This window comes from Bison bison, unplaced genomic scaffold (assembly GCF_000754665.1).
Source record: "Bison bison bison isolate TAMUID 2011002044 unplaced genomic scaffold, Bison_UMD1.0 scf7180017864451, whole genome shotgun sequence".
Classification (NCBI taxonomy): domain Eukaryota; kingdom Metazoa; phylum Chordata; class Mammalia; order Artiodactyla; family Bovidae; genus Bison; species Bison bison.
Genome location: NW_011495013.1, coordinates 7,932,005 through 7,952,672, shown reverse-complemented (window position 1 = coordinate 7,952,672; position 20,668 = coordinate 7,932,005). Strand labels below are relative to the sequence as shown.

General features: G+C 40.7%; 1 protein-coding gene across 4 annotated transcripts in view; it reads left to right on the top strand.

Moving 5' to 3' along the window:
* Window positions 1-20,668, top strand: part of TEC (tec protein tyrosine kinase) — a 170,350-nt gene that overhangs the window by 50,199 nt on the left and 99,483 nt on the right. For 3 of the 4 annotated variants that reach the window (XM_010858892.1, XM_010858890.1, XM_010858891.1), the window contains exon 2: window positions 5,838-6,023. In XM_010858892.1, the coding sequence (XP_010857194.1) occupies window positions 5,886-6,023 (138 nt within the window). In that variant the 5' untranslated portion in view covers window positions 5,838-5,885. Of the gene's footprint in view, window positions 1-1,121; window positions 1,143-5,837; window positions 6,024-20,668 lie in introns of those variants that run through there. The other variant, XM_010858893.1, reaches the window with a different exon arrangement.

Sequence of the window (20,668 nt, the reverse complement as noted above, 5' to 3'; positions counted from 1 at the left end):
CTTCTCCAACACCACAGTTCAAAAGCATCAATTCTTCGGTGCTCAGCTTTCTTCACAGTCCAACTCTCACATCCATACATGACCACTGGAAAAAACGATGGCCTCGACTAGATGGACCTTTGTTGGCCAAGTAATGTCTCTGCTTTTGAATATGCTATCTAGTTTGGTCATAACTTTCCTTCCAAGGAATAAGTGTCTTTTAATTTCATGGCTGCAATCACCATCTGCAGTGATTTTGGAGCCCCAAAAAATAAAGTCTGACACTGTTTCCACTGTTTCCCCATCTATTTCCCATGAAGTGATGGGACCAGATGCCATGATTTTCGTTTTCTGAATGTTGAGCTTTAAGCCAACTTTTTCAGTCTCCTCTTTCACTTTCATCAAGAGGCTCTTTAGTTCTTCTTCATCTTCTGTCATAAGGGTGGTATCATCTGCATATCTGAGGTTATTGATATTTCTCCCGGCAATCTTGATTCCAGCTTGTGCTTCTTCCAGCCCAGTGTTTCTTATGATGTACTCTGCATATAAGTTAAATAAGCAGGGTGACAATATACAGCCCTGATGTACTCCTTTTCCTATTTGGAACCAGTCTGTTGTTCCATGTCCAGTTCTAACTGTTGCTTCCTGACCTGCCCTTGGTCTAATTTGGCCTGGTGATTTTCGGTCTGCTGCCCAATGTCAGCTTCAGATTTCCCTTCACCATTGTCTGGGAGACTGTTTTTACCTCTTTTGTTTTGAAACCCTTGTTTCCTGGGTTCCGTGTGTTTTGTGATATAGTTTTTTTATTTTAATGGAGTATTGTCCTCAGGTAGCTATTTGAAGAGGGTGAATATGAGGTAAAAATTTTAAAACCTTGAATATTTGAAAAATGTTTTTATTCTCTTGTCATTGTATTGATAGTTTGGTTGAGGATAGACTCTTAGTGAAGTGAACTCGCTCAGTTGTGTCCAACTCTTTGCGACCCTGTAGACTGTAGCCCGCCAGGCTCCTCTGTCCATGGGATTTCCCAGGCAAGAATACTGGAGTTGGTTGCCATTTCCTTCTGCAGGGGATCTTCCCAACCCAGGGATCGAACCCGGCTCTCCCGCATGGCAGGCAGATGCTGTATCCTCTGAGCCACCAGGGAACAGCTATAGACTCAGGTTAGAAATAAATTTTCTGGGGGTGGGGCGCCTGGAGGCGGTACTGCGCAGGCGCAGTTCGTGGCGCAGGCGCAGACGCCTCCCGGGCGCGGGAAAAAAAAAAAAAAGAAATTTTCTTCAAAAAAATTCTCCATTATTTTCTAGCTTCTGTTATTGTCCTTGATGATTGCTATTATGAATTTTGATCCTTTCTGTGAAACCTATTTTTAAGCTTGCTGAATCTTCTGCTTGTCCCTGTGATTTTGAAATTTTATGAGCTCTGCTGATTTGGTTCTGTTTCAATTGAGAAGTAATCTTTAATTTGGGGAAATTTTCCTAAATTTCTTTTTTGGTTGGTTTCTCACTGCTTTCTCATCTTGGAACTCCTATTTTTCAAATGCTAAATTTTCTGGATGGATCCAGAAAATTATATTTCCTCTCCAGTTTTTATTTTTATTTTTTGTTTTTTTTTGTTTCATATTTTGGGAATATTTCCTCAGTTTTAAATTCTGACTCTTCTACTGTGCTTTTCATATCTGTTTTTCCCCCAGGGTCCTCTCTTTTGGTCTGTGTACTTTATTTTGGCTGTATCCTGACCTTGTGTTATGCATGCAATGTCTTCTCTTAACACTAGGATTTTAGGACGGAGCCTGGGCTAATGTGTACATTCAGCCCTCCATCTTTAACTGAAAATCTACGTGAGGAGAACTTTCCTTTGTTTATATGAAGTTTCATAGTATTCTTTGGCCAGGATTTCCCATTGACCAACAGATTATTACAACAACAATGAACTATTTTTTTCATTTATTTAAGTATGTAGTTTAAAATTTTTACAATGTTGTGTTGGTTTCTGCCATACAACAGTGCAAGTCAGCCGTAATTATACATACATCCGCTCCCTCCCTAACCTCCATCCTCTCCCTCACCTCCATCCTCTCCCTCACCTCCATCCTCTCCCTCCATAGCATCCCCCCAGGTCCTCACAGAGCACTAGACTGGGCTTCTTGTGCTACTTAGGAACCTCTCAGCAGCTACCCATCTTACATCTGATAGTGTATGTATGTTGGTGCTACTTTTTCCATTTGGCGCACTCTCTCCCTCCCGTGCTGTGTATACAAGTTGATTTTCTACATCTGTGTCTCCATTCCTCCCCTGCAAATAGGCTTGTCAGTACCATTTTTGAGATTCCATATTTATGCATTAATATACTGTATTTATTTTTATCTTTCTGACCTACTTCATTCTGTATAACAGGTTCTAGGTTCATTCACCTCACTAGACCTGACTCAGATTTGTTCTTTTTTATGTCTAATATCACATTGTATATATGTGCCACATCTTCTTTATCTATTCATCTGTTGATAAGCATGTAGGTTGCTTCCATGTTCTGGCTGTTTTAAATAGTGCTGCTATGCACATTGGGGTACAAGTGTCTTTTTTGATTATTGTTTTCTCAGGGTATTTGCTGTGTAGTGGGCTTGCTGGGTCAGTACCAAATTTATAGTTTAAACTAAGGAGGACCAACTTAGATGCAAAAGAACAAGAGCTTTTTTCTCTGACTTCTCAGCTTAGGATAATGGGTCAATTAGACCTGTTATCCACCTCTTATTGAGAGGCACTAAGAGTGGTATAAAGAGTTTGTGTCAGAGACCAGTTTCTCTTCATTTAAGATAGTGGCTCTCAAATCTACCTTCACATTAAATCATGATGCCCTGGACCCCACCCCAGACCAATTCAGAATACCTGGTTGTGGGTTCAGGATGTCTGAATTCTGAAAAAAACTTCCCTGTGTGATTCTGATGTGCACTTAAAGTTGAGAATTATTCCTCCAGGAGCTTAAAATCTAGGTGAGAGTTAGAATATCAATTTAGAGCAACACCAATTGCTCTAAACCATGGAAGGCAACAATGAGTTCTGTGGTGGGTGATACAGAGATCATGGGCCCAGGAACCAGGTAGTTTTTAACTAATTGAGACCATCAGGAAAGGCTTCATCAGGGAGGTGAGTTTTGAGCTAGTAGTTTTCATAGGTGGAGAGAGGGGGTTCTCTAGGCCAGGGAATGAATGCTGACTATTTTGACTGGGATGTGGAGTGTTGGCTGCTGCTGCTGCTAAGTCGCTTCAGTCGTGTCCAACTCTGTGCGACCCCATAGACAGCAGTCCATCAGGCTCCCCTGTCCCTGGGATTCTCCAGGCAAGAACACTGGAGTGGGTTGCCATTTCCTTCTCCAATGCACGAAAGTGAAAAGTGAAAGTGAAGTCGCTCAGTCGTGTCTGACCAGGCTCCTCCGCCCATGGGATTTTCCAGGCAAGAGTGCTGGAGTGGGGTGCCATTGCCTTCTCCAGTGGAATGTTTGGAGAGCAGTAAAAGTAAGGGTTGGATGTTAGGTTGCAGCTAAATTGTGGGCCATGTCTAGTGTTTTGGCTAAAGAATTTTTACTTTATCCTTCAGGTGATGAAGAGGACTTTGGGGAGGCATGGAGGATTTCCAGTGAATGAATGTGGTGTGATGACAGTGATGTCTTCGGAGGCTGAGCCAGTGGGAATAATGGCATGATGACAGTGGTGTCTTTGAAGGCTGAGCCAATGAAAATAAAGGGCATGTAGTTTGAATAAAATGAGGCAGGAGCTGGGGTGAAAGGAAGACCAGTTGGAAAGCTATTTTCATGGTCCAGATGATAATTCTTTAAGCTAAAAAAAGAACATTGGAATTAAAAAATAACAATAATAAACATTTGTACGGTGTTTCATAATAAGTAAGTTCTCTCTCACATCTCATTAAACCTCACAGTAACCTTGTGATATTTAGCTCCATGTTTTATGAATGAAAGAAACTGATGTTCAGAGGTTAAGCTGTTGTAAAGTAACTTTACAGAAAACAGAGGGCCTGATTGGATAATGAAAGATCAGTAGTAGGGAGTTGCAAGGGAGTTGCCAGGGTGTCAGCTTGGGTGGTATCATGTTGGCTGAGGTTGGTATTGGGTTGGCCAAAAAGTTTGTAAATTTCTCACTGCCAAACTCAGTGGCAAGTTCCCAGTTGTGCTTTCTGATAACCACTTATTCTCTTCACGTGACTCCTGTTGCCTCTCTGATTTTTAAAAAAATATTTTATTAATTGTGTCAGGTCTTAGTTGTGGCATACAGGATCTTTAGTTGCTGCATGTGGAATCTAGTTCCTTGGCCAGGGATCGAACCCAGGCTCCCAGTATTGTGAGCCCAGAGTCTTAGCCACTGGACCACCTGGGAAGTCCCTGCCTCTCTGATTTTATACACAGTAACTTCCAATGGCACCCTACTCCAGTACTCCTGCCTGGAAAGTCCCATGGATGGAGGAGCCTGGTGGGCTGCAGTCCATGTGGTCTCGAAGAGTCTGACACGACTGAGCGACTTCACTTTCACTTTTCACTTTCATGCATTGGAGAAGGCAATGGCAACCCACTCCAGTGTTCTTGCCTGGAGAATCCCAGGGACGGGGGAGCCTGGTGGGCTGCCATCTCTGGGGTCGCACGGAGTCGGACACGACTGAAGTGACTTAGCAGCAGCAGCAGCAGCAACTTCTTGTTAGGGTATGGTGGAAGGAAGGGAAGAAAGGGCTGTTGTCCTTTCAACTTGTCTCAGATAAAAATGTCCAGGCCTTTACTGAGTGTCTTTGGTTTTCAGAAAGTGAAATTTTGTTGGATTTTGGAAGGCGTATTAGCCTGGGCATGGATAGTCTAGATGTGGGGGCTCCAAATACAGGACTGAGGACCTCATACAGAGGAGCTCTGCCTTGAGGGGCAGCCATGTAGGGTAGGGTAGCTGAGTAGCATAAGCTGTAACTGGGTGGGAATCGTTTTCTCTTGTGATTGAGACAGGAGCCACAGGGAAGAGAATGTGGGGAATGGTAGTGTAGGTATCAGAGAGCATCCTTGTAGTTCTGGTGGTGAGGTTGCTTATCAAGATTACATCCTTGTTACAACTGGAGATTGATGCCATACACCACTGTGGTAATTCATTTTGTTCAAGTCTGCCATGCCTATGTGCTTGTCTATTTGTGTACCAAGATCCTGAGGCAATTTAAATACCAGCCTAAACTAGCCATGCAGGTAATGAAATGTACTTTTCCCTCTGAAATATTTGTTTCTCTGCAATCAAATAGCAGTAGAGTGTGCCAGCAAACCAAGGGATTGGCAGGGAGGGACAAAGGAGTGGATCATCATGGCGGTTTGGATTAGGTTTTCTTATCAAATCCTGGGACTTGGAGGAAAAGGATGGGGCTAGGGAGAAGGCAATGGCAACCCACTCCAGTGCTCTTGCCTGGAAAATCCCATGGATGGAGGAGCCTAGTAGGCTGCAGTCCATGGGGTCATGAAGAGTTGGACACAGCTGAGCAACTTCATTTTCACTTTTCACTTTCATGCATTGGAGAAGGAAATGGCAACCCACTCCAGTGTTCTTGCCTGGAGAATCCCAGGGACGGGGGAGCCTGGTGGGCTGCCGTCTATGGGGTCACACGGAGTCGGACACGACTGAAGTGACTTAGCAGCAGCAGCAGCAGGGAAGAAGAGGAGGTTGAGCTTTCATGCCCTGTCCAGGCACTTTCTGTCCGGGTGCGTAGAGTAACATTCCTCAGCTCCAGCTGTCAGAGTAAAATCTGTTTTTGTAATTTGGAATGACTGGCGTCCTTGGATAATTAACATGTTGCATTTTATTTCAACTGTTAATTTTCTTACTTTAGAACACTGGGATCTTCAATGGCAGGAGAAAGAGTGATCAGAAGACCGAGATGAATTTTAACACTATTCTGGAAGAGATTCTTATTAAGAGGTCACAGCAGAAAAAGAAGACGTCGCCCTTAAACTACAAAGAGAGACTTTTTGTGCTCACAAAGTCCATGTTGACCTACTACGAGGGTCGCCCAGAGGTAGGAGACAATCAAAATTTACTTTGCTGCTTTCTATGTTGATACTACCTTTTGACACTGACATTCCTCACACCCTCCAAATCTTATGCAATAAGCTTTAGGTTAATGAAGTTAAGCTAATGATTTGTTAGCTAATGAAGTTAAGCTAATGATTTGAAAGATAAAGTTTAGAATATGGATGGACATTTTCACACGTCTGTTAATTATGGGTTTAGTATACGTGGATATACATTTTATGTTGGCCTACTGAATTAATCTGTTAGAGGAAATAAATTCCTACATCAGTTTTAGATCCTTGAGGAATTCATTAGGTATGTTTTGTAAATGACTGTTTCCCATAAACTCATATTATGTATCAAAGTCTTCTTTATTAGCACATACAAACTGTGTCTATGTCCATCACTCTATATGAATATTTCTCCACTACTCAGTGGAAGTCACTTAAAACTGGTTAGTGATTTGATGAAGTTGACTGACAGCAAAACTGTTCAACTTTTTTGGTGCTAAGCAGCTAGTACAAAGTTCCTTTGATGGGAGCAGGGGACAGTGGCTCACTGAGAACCTGGTTGGTGAGCAGCTGGCATGCGGTTCATGTTGTCATCCAGCTCCTGGCTCTTAAGTTGGTTTGTCCTCTGGTTCTACCACTCGATGAGGTGTGTGAGTGTAGAGTAGCCTCTGACCCACCTTTTTCTTCCTGCTGTTTTGGGGACTCATCATCCAGTACTGCGGGTCCAGCCGTGTTCTCCCTTTTAGACATTTTCTCGGGTCCCAGGGGATGGCTGGAGAGACTGGGTCACCCTTGTTTACCACATGCCGTGGTCTAGTTGTTTACTAGTAGATTGTTGGTGATCTTGATGTTTTGTTTTATTTTACTCTACTTTTTTTCTGGAGTACCATCCTCAGAAATGGATTTGCTTCTTTTTGTTTTTGTTTTACTTCCACTAACTTCTCCCACTGATTTCTCTGTGTTTTGGTTCCCCCAGTACAGACAGAATGACATTGCTTTTCACTGGTGGCCCTCAATTCTGTTAATTTCTGTTGTGGCTTGTCATTGTGACCTGTGGAATTCTGCAGGTTCATATAATTCAGTCTTTTATCCACCTTCCTAAATCCCCATAGTGCTGAAAACCCAAACTTCAAAAACTCAGTTGTAAAACCTGACCTTAGATGAAGCTATTTTTAGTTTTTATCTTAGTGGATATGGGTATATGTGGTAATAATATGGGTAATATGTGGTATAATCATGTGTTTAATTGCGTGGGGCTGTCCTAGTTCTTGCTGGGAGTGTTATGTGTGGTATATGAGGTATAATACATTTATTAAATCTGAAAAATTCAGGATTCCAAAAGAGTTTCAGGTAAGACTAGAAATATGAATTATTTTAAAATCTAAAATAAATTTTAAGGGAAACATTAATATATTTTTGCTGTATGATAATGATCTGTTATAATTTGAATAGTATAATAAGAAAAGAATAGAAATATTACAGTAAACATGGGAAAGTGTGGTCCTTTACTAACCAAGAAAGCCTTGGAAACCTACTTTACCTGTTTAGAGATATGGACTGTTACAGTTGAAATTCTTTGTAATTGTTAAGTCACTTTGAAGATGATAAATGATAATACAAAGATGATACAAAGTTAAAAAGGCCCTCATTGCTTTAGCTTAGGGAGAATAAAGAGAACAGTGGAAACCCTCTTGTTTGACAACCTGACCCGCTGTCTTTCCTGGAAGCAGCTTCAGCCACCATGAGAACCAGAAAGGACAGAATGAGGAAGTTGTCACAACATGTAAAAAAAGCCCAGCCTCTGACACTTATCATCGATTTACTGTATAGCACAGGGAATTACCTTGCCTGGAAAATCCCATGGACAGAGGAGCCTGATGGGCTAGTCCATGGGGTCACAAAGAATCGGACACAACTGAGCACACACACCCACACACAGGGGATTATACTCGATATTTTATAATTTATAATGGAATATAATTTGCAAAAAACCTGAACCACTATGCTGTATACATGAAACTTACATGATATTGTAAATCAACTATACTTTAATGGGAAAAAAAAAAAAAGAATTCATCTCCTTTCTGGCTACTGATGACTGGCCCAGGGAGCCTAGTCGCATTAGCTAGTTCTGCCTGAGCCCTTACTCATCCCAGGAGCTGGGCATTTTTATCCCTCCTGGATTCTTTTCTCAGGAACTGATGTTCATTGGGACACTTATGACCTTCAGTTGAAAATACGATTGCAGATTTGCTTTCCTCCCACAATTAAAAACAAATGTTTACCTATATTAAAAAGTTTGGCATGTTAAGATAAGAATCTGAATTCTTCAGAAAGTAAAAGTTTTGATAATACTGGGCTTAATTCCTTCATGACAGCTCTGAACCTGGCTTCTAGGTAAGCCCAGTAGCATGCATTGTAGTATTTCTTCCCTGTTGGGTTAATGTGCCCAGTTTTCTGTTTTCCGTGGATCAGTGTTCTTGTTACCATCTCCCTTACCCTAGAAGCTGTGATCTAAGAAGGGCTGTAATGTGGGTAACCCATGGAAATCAACAGGTATTTTAAAAACATTATTTTGTTAAAAATATAAAACTCTTTTAAGTGGATAGCCCCAGATATATTTATTTTAGTTGTTCATATTCTGTTTTAGAAGAGAAACAGTGGGTAGGCTACTGACTGATCTAGTAGCTACGTGGTTTCTTTATAGCTATTAAGTGACACTTATCCTTTATTAAAAGTCTCAGTTAATCACAGTGTGAGTCAGACATCAGTCTTCTCCAGGTTTTCTATATCCCAGCTCCTTTGATACGATGGCAGCAGGACTTTACTGAAAATTTTCTTGTACCCTAAGTACAGTTTATTGTACTTTTCGAAGTGTGCCAAGGAATTCTGGGAAATTCATTGGGAAATTCAGTCAAGCTGTTTCTTCCAAGTCTGATGTTGGAAAACTTGTGTTTTAGTTTCTGTTGTGGTTCATTTTTTGGTTTGTCCTTCTTATTCGTTCTCAACTAGCTCATATTTCTGCATCTTCTAGTGAACTGATAAATGATCTTACTGACAATTTATATTGTTTGCTCTTCTTGTAATAACACAGAACAGAGGACACTGTGATCTTGCTTTCTGATTAGGGAACTAATCACATAGATCAGAGCACCTCATATTCTGCTGGAGCCTCCACTTGGTTTTGAGATGGAATCTAGGGAAGAATAGGACTGGAGTTTAATCAGAAAAATGACCTATTAAATAATAAAAAACAAAGAATGGTGAGATTTCTATATGATGAGATGTTTGAATACAGAAATTTCAAGTTGTATATAAATCTGCAACTACTGTTACTTGAGAAATCAGGAAGTTTTATCATTCGACTTTAAAATTATCAATCTGGTTGGTTTGTTGTCTGTAATACTCCTCTGGTTTGAAAACTGGCCAGTAGTTTATGAGGTTGAGGAACAGGGAGACTAGTTGTGCTGGGGATCCCTAAGGCCATCCCTAGGTTCAGGGATTCAGTAGATTGCATGGGACTCAGTATAGAGTTGAGGTCACTGCTATGATTTATTTCAGTGAAAGGGAGACAAAGCAAAATGAGCAAGGCAAAAGGTGCATGGGGCAGGTCTGGAGAAACCAAGCACAAGCTTGCAGGAGTTCTCTCTCGGTAGAGTCACAAAGCGGGTGTATAATTCCTTCAGCTCCCGTTGTGACAGTTGTGAAATGTTTTCTCACTGGGAATCTCAGTGGAGACTCAGTGCTGAAGGTTTTCACTGGGCTGGTCACATAGACACCCTCTGTCAAAGCATGTACCAAAACTCCAGACTCCAGAAAGAAAGCAGGTGTTCAGTGTAAACCAGATTGTACAATTTAGACCCAGTGAGCTATTCTTATCAGCACTAGGAATGTTAGAGCTCTCCCTCTCCCAAAGTCCAAGTTCCCAGATACCAGCCAAGGACCAGCCTTGTAAGCAGACCTTTTTCAGCCTCACAGGCCTGTTAGGTTAGCTCCTTCCCACACATCTGTAGTAGTTATGGCACAAATTATTGAGTACCAGATATGGCCAGGTACTGTTCTACTGTGCTAAGTACATGCATTATTTTCTTTATTCCTCAAAAGAATAGTGTATTACATCTTATTAGGACTCCCATTTCAAAAAATGAGCAACATGAGACTTGTATGTATAAAAACTTACACTAGGTCAATCAAATACCGATGAATTACAGGGCTATTTATTCAAAGCCTATCTTTGAAACAACCTTGATACTCCAGGGAAAATTAAGGAAAAAAATCTATTAAATCTCTTTATAGTACAGATAAACTTTTATTTTAAAAGTTTTGAGGAAATTTTTCTTACTTTCAGTTATGATTTTTTAAAACCGTTTGTTTGTGGTAGAAGAAAATTAACATCAGACAAAACTAAGGTTTCTGTCTGATTCTGTCACTATTTACCTAGACTTTATAAAACAATGTTTTTCAATTGTTTTTGTAGTTTAGAAATTACTTTCATATATATTGTCTCTTTACACCCTTAACTCCTTTGCCATGACTGCTCAACCCAACACACATCCAGTCTGTTACCAAGTCTCATGAATTCTCCTTTCTTTCATCAGAGTCTTATTCCAGCTCCCACTTTCATTCTTTTGGTGGATCACTGCCCTAGTTGATTCTACTTTTGAATCTTCATCTTTCAACTATACAGACTTCAGAAGGATACTTAAAACCTATAGCTTTGCATCTACTCTAGGATCAAGTTAAAACTCCTTAGATTGGAATACAAGGTACTTGATGCCATTTTTCCTTGTCTTCCCTCTGTCTTTCCTCCATCTCCAGCTGTGTCTTCTACCTGTACTCTTTCATACTGTACCTTTATTAGTATTGTTCAATCAGCTTGGAGTGATATATTCTTCCACATGCCTGCCAGGATCAGTCTATCTATCCACATTTTATCCATCAAAAATATAGTGAGAGGCCTAGTCAACACTTGCTCATCTTTTCTGACTGAGTTCAGTCCTTACCTTCTCTGAAGCCTTTTCTGTAATCCTCACACCAGTGGTGGACTCACCAGCCCCCATCAGCCCTCTGTGCCCTGTCCCATATTTTTATTGAGACATCTTGGTTGCTTGACTTTGTTTATGTGTCTGTTCCCCCATTGGACTTCAAGCTCTTTGAGGGCAGGGTTCAAAGCTTTCCTATTTTCGAATTTTCGGGAGTTGAGTGGAGAGTTGAGTCCTCAGTACCCAGTAGGATGGCTGGTTGGTTCAAAGGAGATTTGGGGAGACCTCAACCCTTCAAAGAAGGCAGGACTTCCTACGCAGGTTTATCCTATGCAGACAGCAGTTCAGTTCAGTTCAGTTGCTCAGTCGTGTCCGACTCTTTGCGACCCCATGAATCGCAGCACGCCAGGCCTCCCTGTCCATCACCAACTCCCGGAGCTCACTCAGACTCATGTCCATCGAGTCAGTGATGCCATCCAGCCACCTCATCCTCTGTCGTCCCCTTCTCCTCCTGCCCCCAATCCCTCCCAGCATCAGAGTCTTTTCCAATGAGTCAACTCTTCACATCAGGTGGCCAAAGTACTGGAGTTTCAGCTTTAGCATCATTCCTTCCAAAGAAATCCCAGGGCTGATCTCCTTCAGAATGGACTGGTTGGATCTCCTTGCAGTCCAAGAGGACTCTCAAGAGTCTTTTCCAACACCACAGTTCAAAAGCATCAATTCTTCAGCACTCTGCTTTCTTCACAGTCCAACTCTCACATCCATACATGACCACTGGAAAAACCATAGCCTTGACTAGACGGACCTTTGTTGGCAAAGTAATGTCTCTGCTTTTGAATATGCTGTCTAGGTTGGTCATAACTTTTCTCCCAAGGAGTAAGCGTCTTTTAATTTCATGGCTGCAATCACCATCTGCAGTGACTTTGGAGCCCAAAAATATCATGGACAACCAAAAAGGTTATCATGATGCTAGTAAGAATAAGAGTCAGGATTAGAGCCTTGGTATTCTAACTGTAAGTTCAGTGCTCTTTCTGTAATGCCTCCCTTATCATTTTATTACTTTGTACTTAAATCAAACATTCTATGTGATGAGATGATTGAAAATTTAACCTTTTAGCCAGTTTAACTGTCTTTATGGTGGAGGAAGTTACAAGATGATGGCACGAGTCTCTTGAATATCCTGGGCCATCTCTCGTATTTCTATAAGGTCTTCTGGGTCATATTGTTGTTTGCTTGACTGACCCTGGGAACCTGGAGACTCTAGTGATGCAGGCATAAGAGCTTGTAAGCTTCTGAGATTATTGGTTATTTCTCCCTTAGTTGTATGCCTTGACTAGGTGGACTCCTAGGGGAAAGTATAAGTTTATAGGATCCTTCTTATTGCTACCTGAAGATTTGTGTCTTCTAGCACTTTCTAGGATTCTGGGGGGTGAGTATGGGGTAGAAGATATAGTTTCTTTTACTTCAGGACAATTGGGAGCATTGGCATCAGGCTTTAGAGGTTTCCAGACAATTCTCCAGCTTATAAAAAGTGAGACAGCTCTAAATACTCCATAAACAGTAAAGTGGCTAGTGTACTAGGGGATTTTTCTGGCTCTGAAAAGTCTCAACTCTGTGATCCCATGAAAACTCATTTTCTCACTGGTAGTTGAGTTTCCATGTTTCTGAAATAAGGTTGTATCAGCTTCCTGTCTTGTGTCTTAATTTCCTCTCTGTCTCTTCTTCTCCCACTCTTGATTCGTATTTGTGTTCTTATTCTACTCTCCTGGATCTGACCTTCTTCATCACTTAAAACAGCCAAGATGTAGATCTGAAGTCCTAGGGGTCTGATTTACCCTCTTTATTTGCCAATTTATCTATTTCCATCGAACAGTATTCACTTTCTTTTTTTTCCTCTAGGAAGCAGAAACGTATTTAAGACTGAAGAGGGGGATAACACCATTTGTTCTATCCACTCTCCTAAAGTATTTTTATAACCTTTTATTTTGCTATAGTTTCAAACTGATAGAAGAGTTGCAGGACTAGTACAAGGAATTCTCAGATAAACTTTACTTAGATTCACAAATTGCCTCTGGTTGCCCCATTTGCTCTGTCATTCTGTTGGTCTGTTACTTGGTCTCTTTCTCTTCCTATGCATGTTTTCTGAACCACTGGAGAATACGTTGTAGACAGTCCCCTTCTTTACTTCTTTTTTTTTTTGTGGCCGCATCAGGAATAGAACCTGTGCCCTCTGCAGTGGAAGTGTAGAGTCTTAACTGGATCACAGCAAAGGCCCATGTAGATAATCCCTTTTTGCCACTAAATGGGTTGTTGTATATTGCCTAAAAATGAGGATATTCTCTTTTAGAACAACAGTACAATGGTCAAAGTCAAGACATGTAACACTGATACAATACTATTATTTGGTCCAGAGTCCATGGTCAAATAGTAGAAGGCAATGGCAACCCACTCCAGTACTCTTGCCTGGAGAATCCCAGGGACAGAGGAGCCTGGTGGGCTGCCGTGTTGCACAGAGTCGGACACAACTGACTCGACGCAGCAGCAGCAGCAGCAGCAGCAGCAGCCATGGTCAAATTTCATTCATCATTCCACTGATGTTTTCATAGCTGTTTCAAAACCTCCCCTCCCAAGTCCAGCATCTAATCCCTGATCATGCATTGTGTTTAGTAGGTCAAGACATACAAATTGTAAATGTTCATGGTGCAAGGAAGAGAACGGTATACAGGAAATACTGTTCTTTGTTGTAAAATGCCAACTATATCATGAATACTCAGTGACTGTATATGAGAGTCCACATGAGTGAAATCAGATTTAAAAATCATTATAAGTTATTCCCCTGCTCACATTCTCATGGTCATCATTAGGAGCTGAAGATCACCTTCCCATGAAATAAATTATTTTAGCCTGGTACCCTGGGATGATGAGAAATCACTTTTTCCTGTTTCCCTTTCTCTCGCCCCCTCCTCAATTTTAACTTTTTCTTTTTCTGTGTTAAACAATTACTAGTCATATAAAGCATTTTATGGAGAATAGTACAGTATGAGTAATTTCTAGTAAATGAAGTGGGAGTTTAATCAAAGGTTTGGTCCTCATGCTACTTAAAAGTAGAAATAATAAAAGAATTCTAGGTCTCAAAAACACTTCTGGATCTGGCTATAATAGTTGTGATTTATTCACTAATTATTTGTATCATGATGAGAAAGACAAAGCCTGTAAGAAAAAATTAGCATTTCTGTTCAGAAATGGTATTACCTAATTTATTCATAGCTTTCAGCAATTTTTAGTGTTATCAAAAAATAAAATTTACATCAAAGTTTTGTATAGTTATTTTAGCGCTGAATATATTCAGAAAACTGTGCTGTAGGCACTGAAGGCAATTATGAAAAGACCAATTCCCAGAATGTCTGGGAAATGGCAGTATAGTGGAAACAGTGTTTCTCTGTACCCCCCTTTCCCACCTGCCTGTCTTAAAAGAAACTTGTTTTAACCAGAAGTGTATGTCACTTGTTGCAGCTTTTCTTTTTTTTTAAAGAACTGTATTTGACATCATGGTTTTTGTAAGATGAGTTTTGTTCTCTGCGTCATGAGCTGCTGGTCTGGGGATCCTTAGAAATCTTAGAAGCTAGTTCTGTAATTAGTAGTTTCTATTAAGTGTTTGTTGATGAGGGTAGAAATGATATCACTTGTCCTGAAGGACAATTAGAAAAGAGGCCAAATTAAATGAGTAGAGGAAGCACGGACTTCCCAGTAGCTCAGATGGTGAAGAATCTGCCTGTAGTGCAGGAGACCCGGGTTTGATCCCTGAGTCGGGAAGATACTCTGGAGAAGGAAATGCCAGCCCATTTCAGTATTCTTGCCTGGAGAATTCCATGGGCAGAGGAACCTGGCAGGCTATAGTCCATGAGTTGCAAAAGTCAGAAATGACTGACCACACACACACACACACACACACAATAAGATAGGGATGGGGAAACCGAAAAATGGATGATCCTGGTTTTGTTAAGCTTACAATCTGATTAAGTTATAGTTCTGCCTTTCTGGGTTCATAATGGTAGACTTTCCTATCCTGCATCCAGTCTGTTTCAAAGGGGACTTCTTGCCACCTGGAGTTCTTGTCCTTGTATGCCACAGTTATTTGCACTCGCCCATACTTTTCTGGATTACCTGAAACTCTGAACTTCCCTCGCCCTTGGGTTTCCCTCTGTTCTTAGACTTTACGTAGCCTAGATTTCACAAATGTAGAGGGGTTTTACATACACACTTGCAATATTCTGTTCTCCATAGCATCTCCATAAAGTATATGTGTAGATAACCATTTCTCCACCGTTTACTTCACAAGTGAAGACACTGAAGGAGGAACAACTAAGTCCTGTACCTTCTCTGAAGTGAGATCCCATTTGACTAGGTGAACCAAGATGCCTTATCTTTCTGGCTAGCATGCTGTTAAACCACATTATGTTCCTTCCCATGAAGGGGGACTTCCTTAAATAGTGTTTTCACTGACCGCCTCTAAACATACATTTCCTTCCTCCTTTCCTTCTGTAGCTTTATATATAAGATCTTGAAAGGGTGTTCTTTTAGCAGATGTTGAATTGTGTTTGCTTTTTTCCTCATTGTACCCCTGTGAGATGCTGGGAACCCTATGCATTTCAGTGAATTATAGTTGTACAGAAAAGGGACCCACAGAAAGAGCACATTCCTGTGAATGCTTAGATGAAAGAAATGGAAAGGGCTAAACTGAAGTTGTAACTCTTCAGAACTTTAAAATGGGTTTGGTTAAATAATTCATTTTATTTAACTTTAAATAGTTCATTTCAAAGTGCTTGTGCTGTGCTTAGTTGTTCAGTCGTGTCTGACTGTTTGTGACCCCATGGACTGTAGCCCACCAGGCTCCTCTGTCTATAGGGATTCTCCAGTCAAGAATACTGGAGTGGATTGCCATAACCTTCTCCAGGGGATCTTCCCAACCCAGGGATCGAACCCAGGTCTCCCACATTGCAGGCAGATTCTTTACCATCTGAGCCACCAGGCAAGCCTAAGAATACTGGAGTGGGTAGCCTATCCCTTCTCCAGGGGAATTTCCTGACCCAGGAATTGAACTGGGTCTCCTGCATTGTAGGCGGATTCTTTACCAGCTGAGCTACCCAGGAAGCCCTCATTTCAAAGTATGAATGGTCAAATGTTTCTTCACAAAGAAAACTCACAGGTAACTCAACTAAAGATGAATTTATTCATATTCATATTCTATCCCAACAAGTAGAGAACATTATCACAGCTGAAGAGAACCCATAAAATCTATTGCAGTAAGACATTAAGTGCTTTTTAAAGTAGTAGATAAGTAGTTAAATATTTTTTCTAAATAGTTAAGTAGGCTGATTTTTAGGCTAACTCAGTCCTGGCTAAGTGTTAGTTGCTCACTCGTCTCCAACTCTTTGTGACTCCATGAACTGTAGCCTGCCAGGCCCCTCTGTCCATGGAATTTCCAGGCAGGAATACTGGAGCGGGTAGCCATTCCCTTCTTCAGGGGATCTTCCCAACCCAGGGATTGAACCCAGGTTCAATCCTGAATTGCAAGCAGATTCTTTACAGTCTGAGCCATCAAGGAAGCACTGATTATTGTACAACATCAAAAAAAGGGTAGAGACTTGAATTTTCTTGGAAAATTTAGCAGCTTGAAGCTAAAGGTCAAATATGGAATTTAAAATTTGTTTTTAAACAAAGCGATTCTTTTACTTTCAGATATCACACTTAATCACTTTCTAAGATAGGTATTACGACTAAAATATATGTAGGAAACAAGACCAATATCTACTGGATGAGAGAGTATATTTCTAGAGGTTCTAGAACAAGCTTATCAGCGGTTTTCTATTCCTTCTTCACTGTAGGGAACTTCTGTTGTGGTCTGAGGTCCATCTTTGAATTAATTGCTTTTCTGTGAGTTAGAGAGTAGATCATGGACTCTGGAGCCAGATGGTGTGGGTTCAAATTCTCAATTTGTTACTTATTAACTGTGTGACCTCAGTCAAATTTCTTAATCTTTCTGTGTCTCATTTTCCTCATCTTTAAACTGGGGCAAATAATAGTACTTCCTTACAGGTTTTTGTCAGGAGTAAATGGATTCCCCTGCATATGAAGTAGTTAGGACAGTTCCTGGCATCTAGTAGGTGCCATTCTAAGTGTCAGTGATTGTTGTTGTTACAAGTAAATTGCATTGTCTACCCACTTCTGTCTTTTTAGTATAATGCGTTTCAGAGTTTTTGTCTTGCATCTGGCTTTTCCCAGATACAGACATTTTTTTTTTTGCATTAAGCGTAACCATTTCATTTTCCTAATAAGTCACTAATCACAGGTGATTTCATTGATCTTTGCTCCTTGTAGTCTAGTTGCATTTGTGGAGTCTGATCACTAGGGGAGATGCATACCGTGTGTGTGTGCATGTGTGCGTGTGTGTGTGTGTGTGTGTGTGTGTGTGTGTGTTCAGTCATGTCTGACTTTTTGTGACCCCCTGGACTGTAGCCCGCCAGGCTACTCTGTCTCTGGAATTCTCCAGGTGAGAATACTGGAGTGGGTTGTCATTTCCTCCTCCAGGGGACCTTCCTGACCCAGGGGTTGAACCTGCATCTCTTGTATCTCCTGCATTGGCAGGCGGATTCTTTACCACTCTGCTACCTGGGAAACCATGCATACCTTGGGATAGGGCTAGTTCTCATTTTTGGCACCTCTGAGCATCTGTTGGTGGTGCTCTCATTGCGTTTACCCTGTGTCTCTTTTGTCCACTGGCACATGATAGAATGAATGCTGGTTTGATGAATGTTGTGTTGTTCAGTTTTATATTTCATAACACTAGAGGTAGATCGACTGGGAAGGTAAAGAAAAGTAAGCATTAGAACCTTTCAATTCCATAGAATTGGATTTGTAAAGCCCCTAGAAGGGCCCTAGCACTTTTGCATTTATAATTTTGCACTGAAAATAAGAATCTTCTCCCCAAGGTGTGTAAGCCTCAAGCCTCTCAAGACTTGGATCTGCTTTTGCAGAACTTGTGAGACACTATTTGTTCTAGTATCTGATAATAACTACAAATCTGCGAGTGAAATACCCCCAGACATCTCCACTGTAAAGGAAGCACATTTATAGTTTATGCTCTTAAATTTTTCTTTCAAGATCAAGCTAGTTTATCTATTTAAATTTGTCAATTTATTTTTCTTTAATTAAAGTTTTAGCATTGTTTTTAAAAAGTCTCATACTAAATATATTCCTGAGTATTTTATGGTTGTAGTTACTCTTATGAACAGGTGAATTTTTAGGATGTGTTATAGTTAGATACTGTTGATATGTAATCAAGCTCTTGATTTTTATATATCTGTTTTGTAACCAACCAGTATACTATATTATTTCTAAGTACTTACATTGGGGCACAATTTTATATTACCAACCTTGCTATAAAAGGGTTATTTTCTACTAAATTTAATCCAATTATGAGAAGAAAATAATTTTTAAAAATATATTAAGAAAAATAAAAGTATTTAAAATCCTAAGCAGGAATACTTGAAAGCCACATGGAAGCCTAGGGGAGGGTGTTCCAGCAGGTGAATCCAGGAAGTAAGGCCCCAAGGGAGACATGGGGTACTTCTTTGCTCCAGAAACAGCAGAGAGGCTGAGGGACTGAAGTGGAGTTGGCAGGGTGGGGGGGTTGGTGGGGGTGGGGGAGGTGGCTGGTGACCTGGGCAAGTTTGTACATGGATTGTTGTCAACCATGGAAAAGACTGAATTTTGTTCTTCTTCTTTTTAAAAAAATTAATTAATTTATTTATTTTACTTTACAATATTGTATTGGTTTTGCCATATATTGATTTGAATCCTCCATGGGTGTACATGTGTTCCCCATCCTGAATTCCGCTCCCACCTCCCTCCGCATCCCATCCCTCTGGGTCATCCCAGTGCACCAGCCCCGAGCACCAAGATATTGGAGGGTTACGAGTGGGGAGTGACATAGTTTGGCCCTGACATTCATGCACATCAGAATACTGGGGCTCAGTGCAACATGGGTTGGTGGTTAGAAGGTGTGAGGTTGTTTTGGCTCTGCTAGCTGATGTGAGGCTGCATTCCATGGGGTCGCGAAGAGTCAGACATGACTGAGCAACTTCACTCTCACTTTTCACTTTCATGTATTGGAGAAGGAAATGGCAGCCCACTCCAGTGTTCTTGCCTGGAGAATCCCAGGGACGGGGGAGCCTGGTGGGCTGCCGTCTATGGGGTCACACAGAGTCAGACACGACTGAAGTGACTTAGCAGCAGCAGCAGCAGCCAGTGTGATCTTGAGGAGGTGAGTTATCCATGCAGTACCTCAGTTTCAACCCTAAAATGAAGAAGTTGGATTGTGTGGTCATAGAGTCCTTTTCGTGGCTAAATATGATTCTCAAGTCTTAAAATAGTTATTAAACATGTATCGGCAGTGTCCCCACCTCCCCTACCTGCTCAGACTTGGACTTTCCTTCCCTGTTCAGCTTCACCTCTGCCTCTGTGGGTAGCCAGATTCTGGTGAGTGTGGAGTGGTGATAACATTTTTTTTTTTCCAACGTATATTTCCTTGGTTACTAAAAAGGGTGAGCAAGTCTACCTATTTTCATTTACTGTCGGTGTTTACTCTCTGTTGAAGTGCCCCTTTCGATTTTTTTCCTCCTTTTTTTTTTTCTATTAAGTTTTCTGCCTTTTAAAATGTACTTTTAGAATACATAAAATACATATTCTGAATCAAACCCACTATCTGTATGTGCTTTGCAAATACTTGTTTGTGCTTTGTGACTTGTCTTCTCTTCATGGCATCTTTTTTCTTATTGTGGTAAAAACACATAACATAAAAGTTACCATTGTAACTATTTTAAAGTGTACAATTCAGTGGCATTAAGTATATTAATAATGTTGTGCAACAACCACCACTATTTAATTCTAGAACTTTTTTCATGTCTCCAAACAGAAACTGAGAATGTTGCATGTGCACTGAAGAAGAACATGTATTATGTTGCTTTTTGGATGAAATGTTCTGTGTATATCTGTTAAGTACATCTTATATAAAGTATCATTTAAGGCAGATGGCTTCTTATTGATCTTCTGTCTGAATGATCTATCCATTGATGTAAATGGGGTGTTAAAGTCCCCTGCTGTTATTGCATTGTGGTTTTTCCCTTTGGGTTGGTTAATATTTATATATTTAAGTCCTCCTCTGCAAAAATGGGCTTGATAAAGGACAGAAATGGTATGGACCTAACAGAAGCAGAAGATATTAAGAAGAGGTGGCAAGAATACACAGAAGAACTGAACAAAAAAGATCTTTAAGACCAAGATAATCACGATGGTGTGATCACTCACCTAGAGCCAGACATCCTGGAATGTGGAGTCAAGTGGGCCTTAGAAAGCATCACTATGAACAAAGCTAGTGGAGGTGATGGAATTCCAGTGGAGCAATTTCAAACCCTGAAAGATGATGCTCTGAAAGTGCTGCACTCAATATGCCACCAAATTTGGAAAACTCAGCAGTGGCCACAAGACTGGAAAAAGTCAGTTTTCATTCCAATCCCAAAGAAAGGCAATGCCAAAAAATGCTCAAACTACCGCACAATTGCACTCATCTCACATGCTAGTAAAGTAATGCTCAAAAT